Here is a 20,178-nt window from a genome sequence, read left to right as displayed (position 1 = left end):
CAGCCTTCCAGATCTTCACCTGCTGCAACTCCCATCAGTCCCATACCCAGGTGTGAGGAGTGCTGGGAGCTGCAGTCCAGTGATGGCTGGAGGGCGACACTTTCCCATCCTTCCCAGATTAAGCCTGCTGGGTTGCAGGGAAGACACTTCAGCCTCTGCAGAGAGAGAGGAGGAAGGAAGCTTCTGTTATCTCCACTGGCTCCCATCGCCAGCTGCAAGTGCCTGGTTATCTCTCTGGCCTCCTGAGTCTTGTGAACAGGGAGGAGGTAAATCCTGGGCCTGGCCAGCTGATCAGAAGTTCTGTGCCACCGAACAGAGCCAGGCTCCCTTTTCTCATGCCAGAGATTAAAAACATTAGGATCTGCCTTCCAAACCAGGGCCAGGCTCTGTGCCATAAGGACTGAGCATAGGCCTTTTCTTGTGTGCAAAGCTATGGCTGCACCTGCAAGAGCTGTGCCCTCTTTTTCTGCCCTCCCCACTGCAGAGGCAGCTGCCATGGGGAGAGTGGGCAGATGAAAAGCTGGCTCCCCAGGCCAAAGGAAAGGAGAGCCTGGAGAAGGTATTTTGAGACCACAACTCCCAGAATCCCCTAGCCAGCCAGAGGCTAAGTGTTGCAATCCAGAAAAGGCTGTTTTTCCTTTGGAAAGAGCTGGTTGGCAAGTCTTGGATGTTTGCACAACGATCTCCTTGTTTAACCTACACGCTGTAAAGCACTTTGGGAGAAAGGCAGATACAAATCCCTCCTTGGAAGTCTTTAAACAGAGGCTGGATGGCCATCTGTCGGGTTTGCTTTGATTGAAAGTTCCTGTATGGCAGATTGGGATTGGAATGGATGGCCCTTGCAGTCTCTTCCAACTCTATGATTCTAAATCAAGTGAGTAAACAAACTGCCCCAAACTGGGCTTGGTCCTTCATTCCTCATGGTCTCCCATGGACCCTTTCTTCCTGCCCCCCCCCCCAGCAAGCAAGGAAACAGCTGCTCTCCAGCAGGATTATATATAAAACGTAGGCTTTTATTGCAGTTTCTCAACATATTACACCATCAAAGAGTGTATGTGTGTGTGTGTCAAAAGAGGCAAAGCCCTCCATTGCAATAGGAAGAGGGGGGCTGTTCCACAAGCCAGCCCTCCACCCCACATGCTCCTCCTGTGCCCCTCCATCTGTGCAATGCCCACCCCATGGGCCCCTCTTGCCCACAGTCTCTTCCGCCAGCCCTGGCCTTGGGTCAAGATCCACCCAGGGCTTGAGAAAGGCAGAGAGGGGCTGAGCTCCCCCATCCCCAGGTGGGTTGGGGGGGTTGCCTGTGTACAACATTCGTGAGACAAGATTAAGTAAGACGAATCATGTCAGACAAAGCCCCCACCACCACCACCGTTTGTTGGCACAAATGCTTCTTTTCCAGTCCCAGTCCTTACAAGGCCCCCTGAGCTGCCCTCAAATCCTGGGAGGGGGAGCGCATCATAGTCCAGAACAATGCGAGGCAGCTCTGCTCACACTCCCAAATGGGTTGCTGGAAAGACGTTTGGCACCAAGCGTTGGACAGGGCAGTCTGCCCCTCAAGACCCCCGCAAGCAGCAGGCGCCTCCCCATCCCAGAAAAGGGGAAGGGGCAGAAGGCCTTGTGAAATTAGCCACCCCAAGTGCTGCTTCTTCCAGGTCCAACAGTCTTTTTCCTGAAGAATAGAGGCCCCTCCCTCTGTCCTGCGCATGGTTCTCTTCTGCAGGAACACGAGTGGAGGGCAATCCTGAGACTCCTTCAAGAGCAGGCGGTCCAGGCATGGGCACGTGTCCACGCATATGCACACGCACGCGGACGGCCACATGTGTCCTTGCCGGCCCTTCTTTCTGCAGGAGACAAGTCTCTGGCCAACCCACGTAAGGATTCAGCATGGCCTCAAGCCCAGACTTGGAGTCCTCCAGAGGAGAGGAGGAAACCACTTTCAAGGAGGTTGAGTAGAAAGAGTTCTGTGGCTCTGCCCACCCCTTGGACAGAGCCACCTTACACTGGAGAGCCCGCCAAGTGCTGGGCCGCCAGGGAGGCCGCTGGCCCCGCGGGGCTCTGCTTCTCCGCAGCTGCCAATGCCAACGGGGAGGAAGGGGCCCCGGACGGCGGCAGCAACAGTGGGTTTGGGGCGGGTGGCTGGCCCTCCAGCGGCAAACAGGACTGGAACTTCTGGAGCTGCTCAGGGCTGGCCAGGGTCTTGAGGAGGCTGTTCTCCCGCTCCAGCTGGGAGTTCTTCTCCGCCAGCTCCTTGATCTGCTCCTTCAGGACCTCCACCTCTTCTCTGACGGCGTACATCAGGTGGTTCTTCACCAGGTCCTGCAAATGGAGGGGAGGAGGAGGAGGAGCAAAGGCAGTCAGGTGAGGAAGCAAGGAAAGGAAGAAGAAAGGCAGGCTCCCTTGCATAGTGAGGAACCCCACCCACCGCCTCTGCTGCACAGACGCCTCCACCATCATCCACAGAGACACTGCCCAGGACAGGGGCTTCAAGGGCAGGGGAGCCCAGGGCCAAAGGGACCCAGTGGGCAGGAGGCAAGGCTGCCAGACCCAAACCACAAATGGTCAGAGGTTGAGACAAAAGAGGACTCATGGCACCCCTTGGGGCTGGCTGGGGAGGCTCTTCCTTTCCCCCAGATAAATTCAATATAGACTATTGGGGGGGGGGGAGAGACAGAGGCCGCGGCTTATGGTTTTAGTGTTGGAGGACCCACCGTTTGACGCAACCAGTTGGGATGACACACCAACACACACAGAGCAAGACACGCTGCCCTTGAAAGGCCAAGGCAGGTCTTTTAAGGCTCGTGGGGTGAGGGTCGCCCAGGAAAGCAATGACCCACCAATTTACCAGAGGTGCCCATAAGTCTACGGGGGGTGTAGGGGGTTCTCCATGGGAGCCTCTCCACCGCAAAGGGGCCCCGAAGGCAGGGGGAGGGTGGCGAGGGGCTGCCTTGCCGCAGGGGGCGAACAAAGGACCCAGAAAGAGAGAGAGAGAGAGAGAGAGGAGGCAGAGACTCACCATGGCCTGCTCGATCTTGTTGTCGATGGCGACCACGCTGGACCCCGAGGCGCTGCAGAGAGGGAGAAGGGAAGGGTCGGTGAGAAGGAGGCTCCGAGCGGGGCTCAAAAGGGTCCCTCCCGCAGCCCCACTCGCTCTTCCCCCTCCAGCCCCAGAGATCATTCCCCCCATTGGGCTCCCCTCCTCCTCCTCCTCCTCCTGGTCCTGGGCTACCTGTTGTCCAGCTTGACCGAGACGACGTCTCCGCCCAGCAGAGAGGAGAAGAAGGAGATGGAGAAGTTGTGGAGCTGGTAGACGGCCACCTCCATCGGGGACTGGTACACGCCGGTGCTCATGGCGGCAGGCGAGGAGGGCAGGCACGAGGGGCACCACAGAAAGGCCGGCCGGGGCTCTGGCTGGAGGTGGGCGAGCAGGACGGGGCAAAGACGGACCAGAGGGAAAACTGCCACTGAGCCTATTTCTGCTCCGCAGGCTTTATATAGGGGCGGCGCCGGACACGTCACATGGTCTCAGTCTGGCATGCAAATGAGGCCACGCCCCCAAAGGGGAGGAAGCCCAGAGGCAGCGATGGGGCCTTAAAGGAGAGGGCTCGCAGGAGGCAGGGTTTGGGGAGGGTCGCCTTTGGGGACTACAACTCCCAGCATCCCGTCGCAGTCCAAAACAAAGGTAACTGCCCCCAGCCAGCCCTCCCCGCCCGGGCCCAGCGGGGCTCCAAGCCCGCAATGCCCTGCTTTGAAAAGGGTCTCCTCTCAAAAGCCCCCCTTGGCCTTTTCTATGGGATCGGGGCCAGAGAAGGCCAGGGAGCTCCGTCCTCGGCGTTACATAAGGAGCCTCCGCCGCCGCTGCCACCAAAACATGTTGTGATTGGGACGGGGCCCTCCGGCACTAACCCCGCCCGAGTACTGGCTTCCTCTCTCTCTCTCTTTCGGGCCGAGGGCGCCCCGCAGCGGCCGGTCGGAGCCCCTTCCTTGCCCGCCTTTGGAGAGCTATGTCCCCCTCCCTCCCTCCAAATGGAGGCCCTCTTTAAAAACATCCCATCTGACCAAGCGATGTAACGTGTGCATGCCTTTAGGCTGCGGGTATGATATTGCAGTTTAAAGCCTATGATTTCGGAGAGTGGCGGAGTCTCCCTCTTTGGAGGCTTTGAAACAGAGGCTGGATGGCCCTCTGTCAAAATGGGGGTGCTTTGATGGAGAGGTCCTGCAGGGCAGAAGAAGAAGAGGTTGGGCTGGATCGGGGCCCTTCCTGGGGTCTCTTCCGACTCTAGGATTCTATGATTCTAGTTTTGCCAACTGTTGATGTCCCAACTCCTACCCTTACAGTCAGTGATAGAAGGGAATGATGACTTACATACGAGTAACATCAGTACCAAAAACGTTGCTAAAGATCCCGGATGGGGTGGGAGGGGAGGGGAGGGGGAGGTCAAGGGGGGTGACCCCATGAGTGACCCACTGGCTGACTCCAGCCCCAGGGGCGCCACTGTTGGGGAAGGTGGCTCATTGCAACTGCTGGGCACCAGTTCTGCCCAAGGAACTGGTTCTGGGGCATCTCCTGGCCCTGAGGGTTCATAATGTCCTCTTGTTGTTCCTGTGTGCCTTCAGGGTGACTAGGAGTTATGGGAACCCCTTCCAAGGGTCTTTTTTGGCCACATATATTCCTCAGAGGAGGCTTGCCCTGGTCTTCCTCCGAGGCGGAGGGATGTGGCCAAGGTCCTTGTGCCACTGAATGGGACGGGCTTTTAATGACCCGCTGTCTTGTTTTTACACTTTGCGTTGTCTTTTAATGATTTTTAATCAATTGTTGAATAGCTTTTAAATTGACTTTTTTACTTAGGCCTTTTATTGTGTCTTGTTTTAAAGCATGTGGTTTACCTCCTGGAGACCCATTACTGGGAGGAAGGTGGCATATAAATAACAACAGTGATCATGTTGGTAAGTCCCATCAATGCCCACGTTTCATCTAGCCAGGCCCTTGGCATCCTAGTTGAGGGATTCTGGGAGATGCAGTCCAGAAAACCAGCTTCCTGGAGTGCTGCACTTCCCTGCCTTGCAGCCAGTGCAGAGACTTCTCTCTTGCCTAGCTGTCCCCCAACTCGCATTGTATTCCCAGGCCTCTCTGCTTCCAGATATAGAGGCAATGGCTGCAAGAGAGCAGCTGTTTTTATCTCTAGGGCTGCATCCAGACTGGAGAAATAACCTGGTTTGGCACTGCTTTGATTGCCTTGGCTGAAGGCTATGGAATTCTGGGAGCTGGAGTATGTTGTGGGGTCCAGAGCGGAGCTCTGGGCCCACAACATACTCCAACTCCCAGAATTCCATAGATTTATAGAGTTGGAAGAGACTGCAAGGGTGAGGCACTCTAGGATTGGACCCTTCCTTCCGTCCTTCCTTCCTTCCTCTCTCTTCTTCCCTCCTGCTGAGGCCAGGCCTTGCATGGCTGCTGCCTCCTTAACAAGGTTTCCCTGGAAGGGAAGGACCCCAAAGCAGAGTCCTTGGGGGCCCAGAGGGAAAGTGGGGGGCATTATCTCCTCCTGCTGAAGCTTATATGGCTGGGAAGCTTCCTCCTCACGTAGGGAGCAGTAGGAGAGGCCCTTCTGTGTCTCTGGAGGGCGAGGCAGCCATGGTCCGACGGAGGCATTTTGGAAGCACCTCCTGTCTGCCAAGTCTGGCTGGCTGCCAAGCCAATGCTTGGAGGAGGTTCCCTTTTTTGCAGGCACTGCTATCGCTGGACCTTGGTCCCAAGCCACACACCTCCACTGCTTTGGTTCACTTGACCACAGGAAGGTGAAGGCCACACAAAATGCTCCCGCAAGGAGACTGGTATTGGGCTGGGAACGCCTTCGGTGCCCTGAGAATCTCATTTCTTTTTTCATTTTCTCTTCCTAAAAATAAAAAACGAATCAAGCTTTTTATCCTCAGAGTGGAAGGTGGGGGGGGGGGGGGGAGAGGGAGACTTGCAATTGGTTGAGCATGAACTCTAACTTGTCTTTATTTCTTTTAGGGCCATATATACAAAAAGCCTTGCCGAGGAGCTCATTCCTCTCTGCTCATTTTGGCTTTGGAAGCACAGGTGTCTTGTGTGGAACTTTAAAAAGCAGCACATTGAAGACACAAAGCTTTACTGCTGATGCTCTCGCGGAGTGTCTCTAGCAGGTGCCTCACACCTTTTTTTGGTGACACTGGGGGCAGAAGCACTTCTGGAGAGATGGGGAACATGGGAGTCTGACAAGGATCCGGATGCCAGGGGAAACACTTGGAAACGCTGGGATGGGTTGAGGGCAGCATTTTGTACCTGAGCAATTTTAGGAATGGCAACCCAGAACTGCCTCAGGTTTTCAGCTTGCAAAGCAGTTCAGGTTTCCTTGTGGGTCTGATCCTGCCCCAAAGCATCAAGCCTCCCCTAAACCCTGTCCTGCCCTGAAGAGTCCCAGAGGAAGGAGGAGGAGCTGCACATTTTCCACAGCTGGGCTCCTGGCCTCTGCGCCGGGAGAGTCACGAGGCCCTGAGCGGCCAGAGCAATGGCCAGCTCCTTTGAGTCACCCTGAGGGAGCGACCGGGCAGCTGCTGGCCTGGCTTCCCTCTCTGCAAGGACTGGGAGACTGGGGTGGGAAATGGGGGTGTCTTCTCCCCCAAAATGCCAACCTCCATGCCTCCATGGTGGCTTTTTCTTGCTCTTATTTCACCTGCAGTTTGTCATCTTCTAAGCTGCCTTGGCTCCCAGCCCTGGAGAAGAAGTGAGGGGTGACGAGAGTGCTAGATGGCCAGACTGGCTCCAGCGCAGGGAGCCATTGGGGTTGGGGCATCCAGGAGCCACCACCAAGAGGCCCATCCCTCTCCCTCTCTCTCTTTCTCTGAGTGCCTTATGGGAACACACAGGGCTTGCATCTCTTTGGCCAAAGTTGACTGGACAAGTGGGGAGTCAAGGAGTGTCTGGGACCCACCTGTGACTCTGTGGGACCCTCCAGGGGTTGCAGGGACTACCCAAAGCCTCCTCCCCACAAAAGGGCCAGGTGTCAGCATACACCTTTGAAGAATGAGCACAGGGGGGCTTTGGTGTGCCACTGGGGTATGGTGCCCCTGAGAAGCAGCAAACCAAACCAAGCTTTGAAGAAGGAGAGGCCCCAGGCTGTAGCTGGCAATACTTGACCCCTGCTGCGAAGGCAGTGGGCACAATTGCCATTTCCTTGCCTCAGAAACCAGTGTGGCAGAGTATGGAGGCCACGTCTGGAGGGGGGAGTAGCAATCTGTTTCCCAAACAAAAAGGGAAGGGGGCTTTCTTGGGTGCCCCCTGCCCCACATTTGTGTTGTTTTTGAGCCTCAGTCAAGGCCCATGCCAGCTGATCTCTCCCAAAAGAAGCCAACCAGAGGCCTGGCCTGCAATGCCCCTTGGCGCCCCTCCCGGTGGCTTATGTAAGGCCAGGATGGGCCAGCTCTTCCCTCCCCAGCAGCAGCAGTAGTGATGGTGGCCACAGCCCCTCTCAGGGCATCAGATGCCCACTCACCTGCCTTCCTGCCAACCAGTGCCGCCCCTCCAGTAGGCAACATCCAAGAGGCTGCCTGTGCCAGGAATGTGGGAGACACGTGCAGCTGCTTGGAGAGCAACGAGGAGGAGGCTGGCATTGGCAGAAGGGAGGGCAGGAATGCCCAAAAACAACACGGTGCCAGTCTCTGGCGCTTTGGAAAACATGTGCCCAGGTGGGTAGCAGCCACTGGTGCGTGGGAATGCGCTTTGCCAGTGCAAGTCAGGAGGGAGGAATGGCACAGCCAAGCATATGGGCCTCTAGTGCATCTACATGTGACGCTCTCACACTCAGGAGGCAGCTGCTTCTCAGGCTCCTGGGCAGCTTCCTTGAGAAACAGCCGGGTCTCTGCAAAAAGGCCTTACACCCCAAAAGAGGAAAGGGGGTCTCCCCTGCGAAGGGACCCTTCCTCACAGCCATCCTGGGCCCATCTTGTTGCAGTGGGGCCACCCCCTCCCCACCTGCACACATAGACAAGTCCCAGATCTGTGTGAAAATAGTCTTGCAGCACCTTTGAGCCTCACTGAGAGGAAGAAGTTGGCAGCAGGAGCTTCCCTAGACTTCAGTCTACTTCCTCAGATGCATTTGGCCAGTCGGCTTAAGTCTAGGAAAGCGCCTGCTGCCAACTTCTCTCTTTCAGTGAGCCTCAGGGGTGTCACAGGATCCCTTTTCATACTGATTTGGGACTTGTTTGATGTGTGCAGGTGTGTGCATTGCAACAACCATAGTATACTGTTTTAACAGACGAACACGATGGCGATGCCTTTGAATTCTGCAAGTCCCAAAGTGGCACCAAGAGAAGGGCCTCCTCTCCTGGCAAGGAAGAGCCCAGCGGCACCTGCCTTCCTTTGTGCCCCCTGAAAACACACCATCCGGGGGCTTCCTTTCTTCTGCCCCACTCCATGTACCCCTCTGGCCCAGGGTCGCCCGGGAGTCCCCTGGGCAAGGCAGAGGGCCGGCTGGGGGTCCGGAGGCCCGGGCAAGGAGAGGAAGACCAGGGAATGGCGCTGCTGGCCGGGCGGGATCTCCGTTGGAGGCAAAGCAGCCCAGGTGGCGGTGCCAAGGGAGGCGGGCGCAAAGCCCAGGGGATTCCGGGACCCTCACCTGTGGAAGAAGAGGAGGATGGAGAGGAGGGTCTGGTCGACGTTGCGGTTGCAGAGGCCGTGGTCGCGGAGGTAGCAGGGGTCGCGCAGGACGGGCTCCAGCCAGCCGCCGCCCGAGAGCATCCGCCGCAGCCGGGCCGCGTTCAGGTTCCGCCGGCAGAAGCGCTGGTCCCGCAGCCGCAGAGGGAAGGGGCTGCCCCCCGAAGGGGCAGGGGAGGCAGGCGGCGTCCCGGGGGGGCTGCCTTGCTGGCCCTGGACCCACCGGCGCCGGGGAGGCTGCGGCTGCTGCTGCTGCTGCTCCTGGCCCCAGAGCCTCCGCCGCTCGGCCTCTGCCTCCAGGCCTTGGCGGTGGGCCAGCGCCAGGCAGCAGCCGCAGCCCTCCAGACCCACCGGGGAACGGGGCCCCGGGCCCCAGGCTCCTGCCTCCTCCTCCTCTTCCGACGAGGAACAGGAGGAAGGCGAGGAAGAGGAAGAACGCGAGGCCATCATCCCGGACCCGACCCGGCCCTCCTTCCCTGGCTGGACCCGGGCTCCGCTCTGGAGAGAGGCCGCTGCTTCCAGGAGGCCTTTCCCCGCCGGCCGCCTCCTTCCTCTGCGCTTCCTCCTCCTGCTCCACCTGCGCCTTCCTCCTCCTCCTCCTCCTCCTGCCCGCCTTCCCTGCCTCCCTCCCCGTCCCGCCCCCTTCTCTCTCGGTCCGCCCCGAGCGAGGGCTCCCCACGGAGCCAAAGGAGGCAGAGTGGGTGCGTGGGTGGGTCTGTGGGCACGGGGGGTGGCACCGGAGGAAGGAGAGCGAAGAAGGACCACCTCCCGAAGGGCTCTCCCTCCCTCCCTCCTCTGCTGGGAGCTGCACCTGGCGGGCCTCTGCCTGGCCGCCTGCCTTTCTGCCTGGAGGGTAGCGGCGGGACCAAGAAGAGCCCGGTCCCAAGGCCGCCGCCCTCCGCCGGGACTCTCCGACCATCAGGGGCCCCCTCCCCAATCCCGGCCTGGACCCCTGAGTCGTCCCCAGAAGAGCGCGGGCGACGGAGGGCGAGCGCCCCCTGCTGGAGAGGCTCCCAGGGCAGCCCCCGCGAGAGAGTGGCTCCAGCCGCAGGGCCTCCTCCTCCTCCTCCTCCTCGCCCTCCTGGCTCTCGGGGCCCGTCCCAGGCACTGTTTGGGAGCGGAGATCCCTCGCTCTTGGCCCCGGCGGCAGAGACACCGCCAATGGCACAAGAAGCTAGGCCTGAAGGGCTCCTCTTCCCTTCTGCTCCATTTGGATGTCTCTCTTCCTCCTCCTACTGCTCCTCTCTCCCTCCGTCCCCCGTGGCCCCTTCCCTGGCCATTCGGGGAGGGGCCGGCCCCAACCCCCCTCCCAGGGTCCCCTCCTTCCCAAAGGCCAGCCCTGGAGGAGGCCCTGGTCCTCCTGCTGGCCCTCTGCCTGGACATGGTTTGGGGGGAGGTCTTGGGCCGTGCATCGTCCTTCCTGCGTGGGCAGATGATGGCCAGTGGCATGCTACTGAATGGCCCCATGTGCTCCATCCAGCACAGGCCACAGGCACATGTCCTTTTTCTTTCTTTTTAAAGCCCAGACTCCCATTGGGAGTCCTTCAGAGTCTGGCCGTTTGTTTCCTTTTCCTCTGTAAAAGGATCTCCAAATGATGGTCAAAAGTGTCTGTGCTGTAATGGTAGAAAAGGAGCGGAGCCCATTGAAATGGATGCAGACACAGGGGACCATCTTTATTGGCTCTGGTGCAGTTTCCAAACACACAGCCGAAAGTGATGGGTCAAGAGCTTTTGAGGGGAAAGTCTTTGCAGCGGAAGGTCCAGTGTGATGGGGATGCGTTCTTCTGGCTTGGGCTGGGTGGTCAGTGACCGGCAGGCTCCCCTTGGACCAGAGATGAGCCAGAGAGGGCCATGAGACTAACTCTTCCTTGCTGGATATCCTACAATTCAAAGAGGCATCACTGAGCTGCTAGGGAGCTAGTTACCAACGGCTGGGGCTTTGGAAAGGGCTCTGGCAGCAGCCAAGGAGGGGACAGTGCTGCCTCCACATCTGCCCTTGCATGGCTCTGACCCACCTCCATGAAACTGGGCTGACAAGGAGAACTCTGGGCCAGGAAAGACCTGGCATCCCTGGCATGCACAATAGGGCCATGAGGGCTGAGGGCAAGGCGAGGGTCTTCCCAGGGCTCCAAGCCCCCCACCCACTTCTGGCTCCCTGGCCCAGTTCTTTCCAGCACTGGGATAAGACAACCACAAGATGGGACATACCTCATTCCACTTTTTCCTTCTGGAGATCCGTTCCTCTTCAGCCCGCTTCTGCATATCCATGCAGTCTGCAAAATGGCGAAACAAAACCCACAACCTGGGTGCTAGGATTGCCTTCCGCCCAACAGGGAGGGTCCTCCTTGGGTCCTTTGGCCCCCAAATCATCAACATGCAAAGGAAGTGCTTGACCCACCTGGCCCCCCCAGCCACCATTGGGCCACTGGGAATGAGAAACTGGGCTACTTACGGACCACGACAATGATGACTGCTGGGAGGAGGCACATTGCGGCTGCTCCAGCAACAACAGCTGTTAAGTCAACAGGTTCAGCATGTTCTTCCTCTTTGGTTTGTTTTTTAAAAGAGAGACAAAATTGGAAGGTTTTCCAGACTTGTTTTAAAAAACCCACTGGAAACACCAGTACTATTTGAAAGACTCAACAGCAGGGATGAACAAATGCCAGCCCTCCAGATGTTCCTGCACTGCCTCCCCAGCACCCTTGCCAGCATCTCTGGGGTGAAGAATGCTGGCAGTTATTTGGAGGGCCATGATTCCTGCCCCTTGTTTTACTGCCAATTCCTTCAAGAGAAGTGTGCATCTTCTGGCCATCAGCATCAAGGGAAGGCAGGAGGGAGGGCTGCTCTCACCTTGCAGCCGTCTAATGCACTTGATGAGGAGGCTAGATATCACAGCAACAACAATCGCCCCTCCAGGGGTGGTGAGGTCCAACATGCGCTGCGCTGGGATATCAAAGAGAGAACGAGCAAGAAGCTGCCTGAGGACACAGAAGCCCTGGGGAGGATGGCTAGATAGCGGCTGGCTGGGCCACTTCCCCAGCCCTTCCCCCGGCCCCTCTTCTTACGAGATGCTGGGGCAGAGTAGGACCCTTTCGTAATACACAGTTATAGCAATGTGATTCCACTTTAACTGACAAGTTGAACATGAGTCAACAGTGCGATGCGGCAGCTAACAAGGCCAATGCAATTTTAGGCTGCATCAGTAAAAGTATAGTATCTAGATCAAGGGAAGTCATAGTGCCACTCTATTTTGCTTTGGTTAGGCCCCAACTGGAATATTGTGTCCAGTTCTGGGCACCACAATTCAAAAAGGACATTGAAAAACTGGAGCCATGTGTCAAAATGGTGAAGGGTCTGGAAACGGAGCTGGGGATGTTTAGCCTGGAGAAAAGAAGGTTAAGGGGTGATATGATAGTCCTGTTTAAATACTTGAAGGGATGCCATATTGAGGTGGGAGCAAGCTTGTTTTCAGCTGCTCCAGAGACTAGGGCCTGGAGCAATGGATGCAAGCTCCAGGAAAAGAGATTCCACCTCAACATTAGGAAGAACTTCCTGAGAGTAAGGGCTGTTCGACAGTGGAACCCACTCCTTCCTCAGAGTGTAGTGGAGTCTCCTTCCTTGGAGGTCTTTAAGCAGAGGCTGGATGGCCATCTGTCAATGGGGATGCTTTGATTGAGAGTTCCTGCATGGCAGTGGGTTGGACTAGATGGCCCTTGCGGTCTCTTTCAACTCTATGATTCTATGACATGGCAATGTCCTATGGAATCTTGGGATCTGCAGTTTGGTGAGGCACTAGAGCTCTCTGACCAGGAACCCGAAATGCCAACACTAAACTCCCTAAACTGCAAATCTCAGAATTTCATAGACAGAGCCCTGAAGGGGAATCGTAGTGCTATAACAGTGTGGTGTGAAAAGACCCTTAGATTCAGGGCTGGCATGATGCATGGCAGGCGATCTCATGAGGCAGAGGGAAGAAACTGGGATTCCCCATGACCCCCACCCCAATTGCCCTCCTTCAGAGCTGCTGCCTCGTAGCTGTGATGTTGTTGGCTAGGACTCTGGGTTCAAATCCCTGCTCAGACCTGGAAAGCCTCTGGTAGTCATCAACACGCCATTCTCTCAGCCTTATAGAAAGGCAAGGGCAAACCTCCTTGAAATAAAAGGCTCTGTTGTAGGCCCAGGGCTCTTGGAGGATGGCAAAGCCACCACCATTGAGGCCACGGCCCACTTTGGTCAACAGACCGCTCACTCCCAGAATCTCAGAAGGGGCTGCCAAGGGGACGAACGGACTGACCTGCCCGGTCAGTGACCTGATGAAGCACGTCCAGCCGGAAGATGATGGTCACTACCACCAGCGCCGTGACCAGGATCACATGGAGGAGGAGGATGGTGGGGAAGATGAAGATGGCTGGGAATCCTAGCAAGAGGAAGAGGAAGCAAGTGCTTGTTAGTATGTAAAGTGGCATGAGACCCTTTACAGTTTTTACTACATGTGAATCTCCACGTGGCTGTGAATCTGCATGCCATAGTTACACATTAATTGTGCTACCCATCCCTTATGCTAAATGAGACTGTTGTGCAACTGGCCTAAGGTACCAATCGAGCAACCCACTGCATAACCAAATGCACAAGGCACATTGATGTGCAAGCACTTTGAACTTCAGTGTGCAATTTGCATCTTCATGTCCAGATGGTGGCAGCACTTCCTCCACAATCTTGCACTGAATGCAGGCAATGCGCACTGGGTACAAATGCCTAAATGCTTCTGTGGGGAGACTTTGGCACTTGTGAGACGTCCACAGGATCTAGGCCACTATTTTGACAGCAAAAAGCCCAGTTGCTATAGAAGAAGTGGGGGGGGGGGCTGTAGGCCCCTCCCTGAACCTTCTTCCCATAGGTCTGGCAGGGATAGTCTGGGAGTTGTGATCCCCCCAAAATGAGGCTCTCCAAGCTGTTCATTATGTTTTTGGGAAACATAACTGGACAGCAGACATGAAAGGGCCCAAAACACTAGCTGCACCTGGTGTTTTAATGCTGCTTGGCACCGTGTCCTCAGAAGAGGAGGAGGAAGAGGAGGAAATTGTCCTCTTTCAAGATACAGTTCAGTGGAAACGATTCTCTCTTTTTGAACCCACTGGCATGTTGCTGCAGAGCTTGAAACAGTTTCCATAGAGGCACATTCCCTGAAATGCCTGTGGGCACAAGGCCAGGGCAAGCAGAGGCCTGGGCCCAGGGCACCCTGGTGTCTCCCCTCTCCCCATTCAGCTCCGGCAGCCCATTTGGGATCCGTAGTCCACCTGCCAGACTAAGAAGCTGCTCTCACCTTGATCATAGCTCCAAAGGGCAAGGGCCACCAGAGCCAGAGCAGAAGCCAAGCATGCCAATCCATTTGCGTAGAGGCTGAGCCACTTCCATGCCTTCCCTCCTAGCAGAAAACCAAAAACCAGATTGGAGGGAGAGTCATTCTTTCCAGGGACCACAGTGGATGACCAGACCTGAGGAAGAGGAATGCTCACTGATCTGAAGTTTCTGTGGCTGGCAGAAAGGCATCATCACCCCCCATCCGCAGAAGGCAGCAAACACCAGCGCAGAGGCAGAGATCTGGAAAGACTTCTCCAGGACCCCCGAAATGCCTGGGGAGAGAAGCCCAGAGAGGAAGGGGAGGCTGAGCCTTCCAGGGAACCGAGCCCAGCTGTTTCCCCAACTCTTCCATGTTTCCATAAAGCAGGGCCAGCAGGGAGAGCACTGGATTTGGAAGCAGGCCTGGATTTCTAAGGATCGGGGCCATTGTGCACATGAGGCAGGACCTGGCATTGCAGGAGCAATGAATGCAGACTCCTGGCCCAGAGCATGGGAGAAGGCACTTTCCTGGGGGTGGTCAGAGGGGTCTGGATGGAAGAGCCAAAGAGCAACCCTTTCTCCTGCTCTCTGCTGGGCATCCTCGGGCGCAGCAGCAGTGTCTCTACTCATGGCCAGCAGGGGGCGCTGGGACTCCAGGCTCCAGCAGCGCCTTCCAGAAAAACTGGGCCGGGGGGGGCGCTAAGGAAAAGGCCTTTTGGGGGCCCCCTCCAGCCCATTTGGAGCTGGGTGGGGGTTTGGATTGGGAGAAGATCTTCACAGAGTTCTGCTGGGGATTCCTTGCAGGCGGGAAAAGCTAGTTCTCTGTGTAGGTGGAGGGAGGGCGAGGGCAGGTGGATCTGCAGAGAAAGGTCCCCCCCACACCTTCGCCCCCCCGGATGCAAGCGGACCCCTTTCCCCCAAGACACACGCAGTCAGGGTCTGGACCTCCCGATCTCCTCCAAAGGAGCCCCCACCCCTTCAATGGCTGGAGGGGGGTGGGCGCCTAGGCCACTTACCTCGGGCTCCCCCCAGGGGTCCCGGCTCCGAGGGTCGCTCCCAGAGGGTCTCCAAGGCCTTCTCCTCCTCCTGCTCCATGGCTTGGAAGCCCCCTTGCTGCGTGGGAGACCCCCGGGGCCCTTCTGGCCTCTTCCTCGGAACCGGCAGCAGCAGCAGCAGAGCCCGAGGGTCCGCGGGGGGAGCCTCCGGGGGTCGCTCTGCTCCTTCGGCTCCCGGGACTATCACTACCATCAGCCACAGCAGCACTAGGGGAGAATGGGGCAGAGAGGAGCCGTCGAGGGAAGGGAAACCCCCGACACCCCCTCCACATATATTCCCCTTATTGGGGATGGGTCTTCCTTGGGAGCTCGGGTGGGATTCTGGTCATGCTGGCAAGATGAGGGGTGTGGAGAAACCCCCACACAATATCTGCCCTCTTTAGATGAAGAGGGATCATTCAGGACAACCAGGGGCCACAAAGGCCCCTTCCCAGGTGAACCCAAAAGCTCGGGGGGGGGGCAACTGTTTGGCAGCCCTTGCCTTTGAAGACACTGGGAAAACCGCCTCAAAGAGAAACCAGCCCCACATCCTCTGCCCCCAGTTGCCCCCTGCGCCCAGGGCTCTCTAGGCCCAGTGCCCTTTGGTCCAAGGAGCCAGAGTAAGGCAGACAAGGATGCCACCTTTCTTAGGCTTTGGGGGGAAACATGAAGCTGAACACTCATGTGCTGCTTTTTCTGCAAGCGTTGTTTTTGCTTTTAAAAAGAAATGGTTTGAAAGTATCACTGGAAACAAGTCCAGCAGAAAGGGAAGTGCATTTGTAAAAAATGTTCCCCAACCGCAAAGGGGGGGAAACACTTAAGAAAGGGCTGCTTAGGGAACATCCGCCTTGAGTTGACTTTAACTGTCTGAGGAACTGCCGCAAATTGGGGGGTTGGATGGATGGATGTGGGGGAGGCAGTGGATTTCCACTTGGCCCTGTTTCGCCAGCCAAGATGCAGATGCTCTTGGGCTTTTCCATCTGCCTTGTCTCCAAAACATCTGCCCACCACCAAGAGCGGAAAGCTGGCCTCTGAAATGTACACAGAGGCAGTGGGAATGTACACAGGGCAGAGTCCGCATTGCCGCCACCTCCATCCAGGTTTCTATGGGGCTGGGCATTGGCAAGAGAGGGAGCAATGGTTACCTGGAGCCAGGAAAGTGTTCTCAGCCATCTTCATGAGGAAGAAGCCCCTGCGGAGGAGGAAGAGGAGGAGAAGCAGCTGCAATGAAGGGAGGATTGGGGAGCGTGGAGGTGGGCTTCAGCCCAGAGTTCCTCAAAGTGGTGGCCTGTGGACCTGCGCCTGCCCAGAAGCCATCACCTGAGTTCCCAGGAAGCTATGCAAATACAATAAAAACATGCCACTAATATTCCCTGGCATTCTGGGAAGAAACTGCCAGACAGCTTGCGAAGCATTGCTTGAGCCATTGGCGCCTGGCCAGGGACCCTGTAGGAGTGGACCAAGGCAGGTCAGGTCCTGTGGAGCCGGCCTCGGGATGGTTTTGGCCCATTGGCAGAATTCTCTTTGCAGGAGGAATGGCTGCATGGTCTCCAGAGAGGAGCGGCAGAGGCTGTCCCTCCAAGGCAGGCACATAGGCATGAGTGGGGTGGAGAGTGGGGTGTGGGCAATGGGGTGGGGGGCCGGGGACAGACCCTGCACAGCAGAAGCCTATCCACACCAACAGCCCCCCCCCCCCGAAAGTGCCTGCCTGGCCTCCAGCCGGGGGACCCACCTGGACTGTGCCCCAGCTGCCCTCTTGCCTTCTCCCTGAAGGCCAGCCCAGTTCCCTCCTCCATTGAAGCCCATTTTCTCTTCTGCTTCTTTCTTGCACTGAGCTCATTCTCTGGGTGAATTGGCACCATGTGCCTCTGATGGGTTTTTTAGAGGAAAAAGTTTTCCTCTGAACACCTGTGGCCATCAAAGAACTCTGTGTGGCTCAAAAACATGCTTCCAGTATTTAGAGTTACTTCTCAGTGGTTCCTGGCCTCCAGGCAGGTTGCTAGTTTGCCAGGGATGCTGAAATTAGCCAGTGGCCAGGAGGATGGTCCAGGCCCTGGACATATCCGGTGAAAGCATCTGGTGGCCCCAGCCTGCCAAGGAGTCCTGCCAGCCACACACACAACCCATCCCAGGGGATCCCTGTTTTCATTGGGGCAGGGGCAGGGTGAGAGGAGGGAGGAAGAGACAGAGGAGGCCTTGTCTCTGGGACAGTAGACCACCTCCAGCAGCTGCAAAGCAGACCCTCTCCCAAGTGTTAGCACTAACCTCTTGTGTGTCCCAGAAGCAGGTGAGACTTTGGGGAGCAGGGCAAGGTCAAGGTGAAGCCTGAAGCCTGGCACTGGACAGGAGAGAGCCCAGCACAAAGTGTGGCAGAGCCCCTTTTCTGGGAACGCAGCAGCGGAGGGCTCAGCTTCTTCCCCAGAGAAGATAGAAAAGGCAGCTGGTGAGGTGAGAACAGAGCAGCATCCTGGAAAAGAATGGTTTAGGTTTTGGTGGTTCTTATGAGAAATCCCAGCAGCCGCAGGAAGAGGAGAAGCCTCCCATCCCAGCTGCTGTGGTCTCCCTTGCCTTCCTGGGCTGACCTCTTGCTGAGGCTGGAAGCAAAGACTTTCCTTGCCTGGCGTTTTAAGATTCTTCCGTGGGTTTGTTTTTGCATTTCCTGTATATCCAGCAGAAACAATAAACAGATTAAATGTGCATTCTGCTTAAATACACAGAGAAAGAGAGACCACAGCTCCTGCTGGTTCCTTATGAACATCCTCAAGTGACACCCTCCAGACTAAAAGCCTGCCTAATGCCACTTTAGGGACGCTTTCATGGAGACGCAGCGCTTCCGATGGGCGCCGGATTGGCTCCCTCTGGTTCCCAGACTGGGGAGACTAGCCCAAGGCTAGCCCAAGAGATTTCTCTGCCTGAAGCATGGCAGGATATGATGCTCCCAGCCCCAAAGTCAACACACAGGGTCCCACCCTGCCAAACATTGCCCTGGGCATTCACAGCATTGGCTTTGAAACAGGGCCAAGCAAGGGGCAACCAGGAGCCATAAAACCTCCCTCCCCCCATATTCATGGTTCCAGATCATAGGGCCTGGCCTTGGATTTCCAGCCAATGTGGGTCCTCTCTAGGTGGGAGGGGGGGATGTAAATTCTCTGGTTTGGGTCAGCTCAGCTCTGGGTAAGAGCAAAGGGATGCATTCTAGTCTGAAGCAAGCTGCAGTTTGCAAGGCTTAGTTGCTTTGTTGCTGCAACTTGCAAAGACTCTCCATGTGGGTCTGTGTATTTATTTGGTTAACCTCCTCCTCCTCTCCTCTCAGTTGCTCTGCATTCGCTTTCTTGTTAGAAGCAAGCAGGTTAGAGTAAATGTCCCTTATCCCATCTCCCTAAGTAAGCCAGAAGGAATACGCATTTCACTTCACTTTGATCTGGAAACAGCCCCTTCAACTAAGACATCTGCCTTCATTTCCAGGTATGAAAATGTGTTCTGTGCATATTTGGATGACAAGCTGTGAGCAGCTCTCTCTGTGTGTATGTGCTTTCAAATTGTCTATGGACTTATGGCAACCCCATAAATTTTTCATAGGGTTTTCTTAGACTCCTCAGAGGTGCTTTTGCCAGTTCCTGCCTCTGAAATCTCACCTACAGCTCCTGATATTTGTTGGCAGTCTCCTATCCAAGTACTAACCAGGGCTGACCCTGCTTAGCTTCCAAGATCAGAGGGGATCTGATACTTTCAGGGTGTTTCATACTGCATATTGCATGACCTGACCAGAGCCATTGTCCCTCGGCCTCAGGTTTTGGCCTGGAAACCTCAGGGCCTGAGATGACCCTGGACTGGAACGCCAAGCATTTCAGACTGGTTGGGTCATCGTTGCTTCTGACCACTGTTTCCCCCCAACACATGCTTTGGGGTTTTTGGTGTTGCACGGCTGAGAGAGACCAGGCTGAAAAGAGGAGCTTTCCTTATCAGTGCATCTCTGCTGAAACACAGTTTCAAACAAGCCTCATCTGAGCCCAGAGACCTGATGAGATCACAGTCGCTGCTCAGCTCCAGACTGTAATTGTTCCAGCAAATAGGTCAAAGTACGAATTTGAAAGTCCTGCTCTGGCCCCCCACCCTCCACAAAATGTGATTAAATGGAGAACTCTTTAATTCATGGGGATGCGCTTTCTCTCCCTCCTTCCATCTCAGTTTCTCTCATATTTCCTAGATTTCCTTTCAGAGACGCCTTTCAGTGCTTTCAGACTCTCTGGTCAAAGAAATGGAAGGAGGAGACAGGATCGTGTTCCACTGAGCAATCTGGGCAGAAGAAGGAGCTGGCATGTGGCCCAAATGCCCTAAAGGCACCAGACTGACCTTGGAAGCTAAGTAGGGTCAGCCCTGGGTAGTGCTTGGACGGTTCTTCTTTTTGTGTCTGCATAGAACCCCTTCTCTCTCTCTCTTTCTCTGTCTCATTCTCTATGGAGTGGAAAGCTTTACCTATCTCCACCAAGTTGTTTAAGGCACAGAAACAAGTCATTTGGCAATCCTGTTTTGTTTCAGGGTGGAGGTGGTGCCCATTTGTTCAGGAATAAGCCTGATTCCCCAATCATGCCAAAGCAGATGCGCTGGGACAGTAGTGCCCACTCCCAAGAGTTATGGGTTTCCTATGGGGCTGGGCAGCCACTGCTCCTTGGCCCTCTGCTCTGGTCAGCTCTTGGATCTGTCAGCCAGATCTCAAAACAGAGATGCCAACTATTGGGATGGCTGTGCAAGGAGGGCTACTTCATTGCTGGGTCCAGGACTCCTGACCCTTCAGGCCAAGAGGACTTTGGACCCAGCACTGTGGGGAACAGCCAGTGTCTACCTTGGCAAGAGGGGCTGGACAGAAGGGCTGGCACATGCTGCCCAGTGGCTCCCTTTGGCCTCTCTATCATTGTCCATCATGCCTGGGGACTGCGGTGGGTGCTCCCTCCCTCCTTCTTTTGCTGGTCAACCGCCAGCTTCAGAGAAAGGCCAACTGTCTTTGGTGCCTTAGTCCAGGAGAGTCAGCCGCACTGTACCAAGGCGGACCAGCGCATCTGCTGAAGGCTGGCACCGCTGCCAGGCGAGCATTGCAGCTGTTGAAGCAAGGCACAGTCCTCCCAGTGG

The 20,178-nt window shown here is 56.2% G+C and overlaps 2 protein-coding genes across 2 annotated transcripts; both read right to left on the bottom strand.

Moving 5' to 3' along the window:
- Nucleotides 1-992: 992 nt before the first annotated feature.
- LOC149308600 (uncharacterized) lies at nt 993-9,207 on the bottom strand. The gene is made up of 3 exons (XM_089536092.1): nt 8,640-9,207; nt 3,017-3,068; nt 993-2,319 (listed from the first exon to the last, which is right to left on the bottom strand). Exons 1-3 carry the CDS (start codon nt 9,125-9,127, stop codon nt 1,999-2,001), a joined length of 861 nt encoding a protein of 286 aa, XP_089392218.1. The 5' UTR covers nt 9,128-9,207; the 3' UTR covers nt 993-1,998.
- A 1,130-nt stretch (nt 9,208-10,337) lies between these two features.
- Nucleotides 10,338-16,224, bottom strand: LOC149308599 (uncharacterized). Its single transcript, XM_089537122.1, has 9 exons — nt 16,197-16,224; nt 15,034-15,279; nt 14,194-14,310; nt 14,001-14,102; nt 12,972-13,094; nt 11,528-11,620; nt 11,130-11,222; nt 10,886-10,950; nt 10,338-10,557 (listed from the first exon to the last, which is right to left on the bottom strand). Exons 1-9 carry the CDS (start codon nt 16,222-16,224, stop codon nt 10,480-10,482), a joined length of 945 nt encoding a protein of 314 aa, XP_089393248.1. The 3' UTR covers nt 10,338-10,479.
- Between the last annotated feature and the right edge of the window lie 3,954 nt (nt 16,225-20,178).

Source organism: Sceloporus occidentalis, unplaced genomic scaffold (genome assembly GCF_023333645.1).
Source record: "Sceloporus occidentalis isolate IW3139 unplaced genomic scaffold, rSceOcc1.0.p SCAF_8, whole genome shotgun sequence".
Classification (NCBI taxonomy): domain Eukaryota; kingdom Metazoa; phylum Chordata; class Lepidosauria; order Squamata; family Phrynosomatidae; genus Sceloporus; species Sceloporus occidentalis.
The sequence above is the reverse complement of the archived record's forward strand: the minus strand, read 5'-3'. Positions and strand labels throughout refer to the sequence as shown.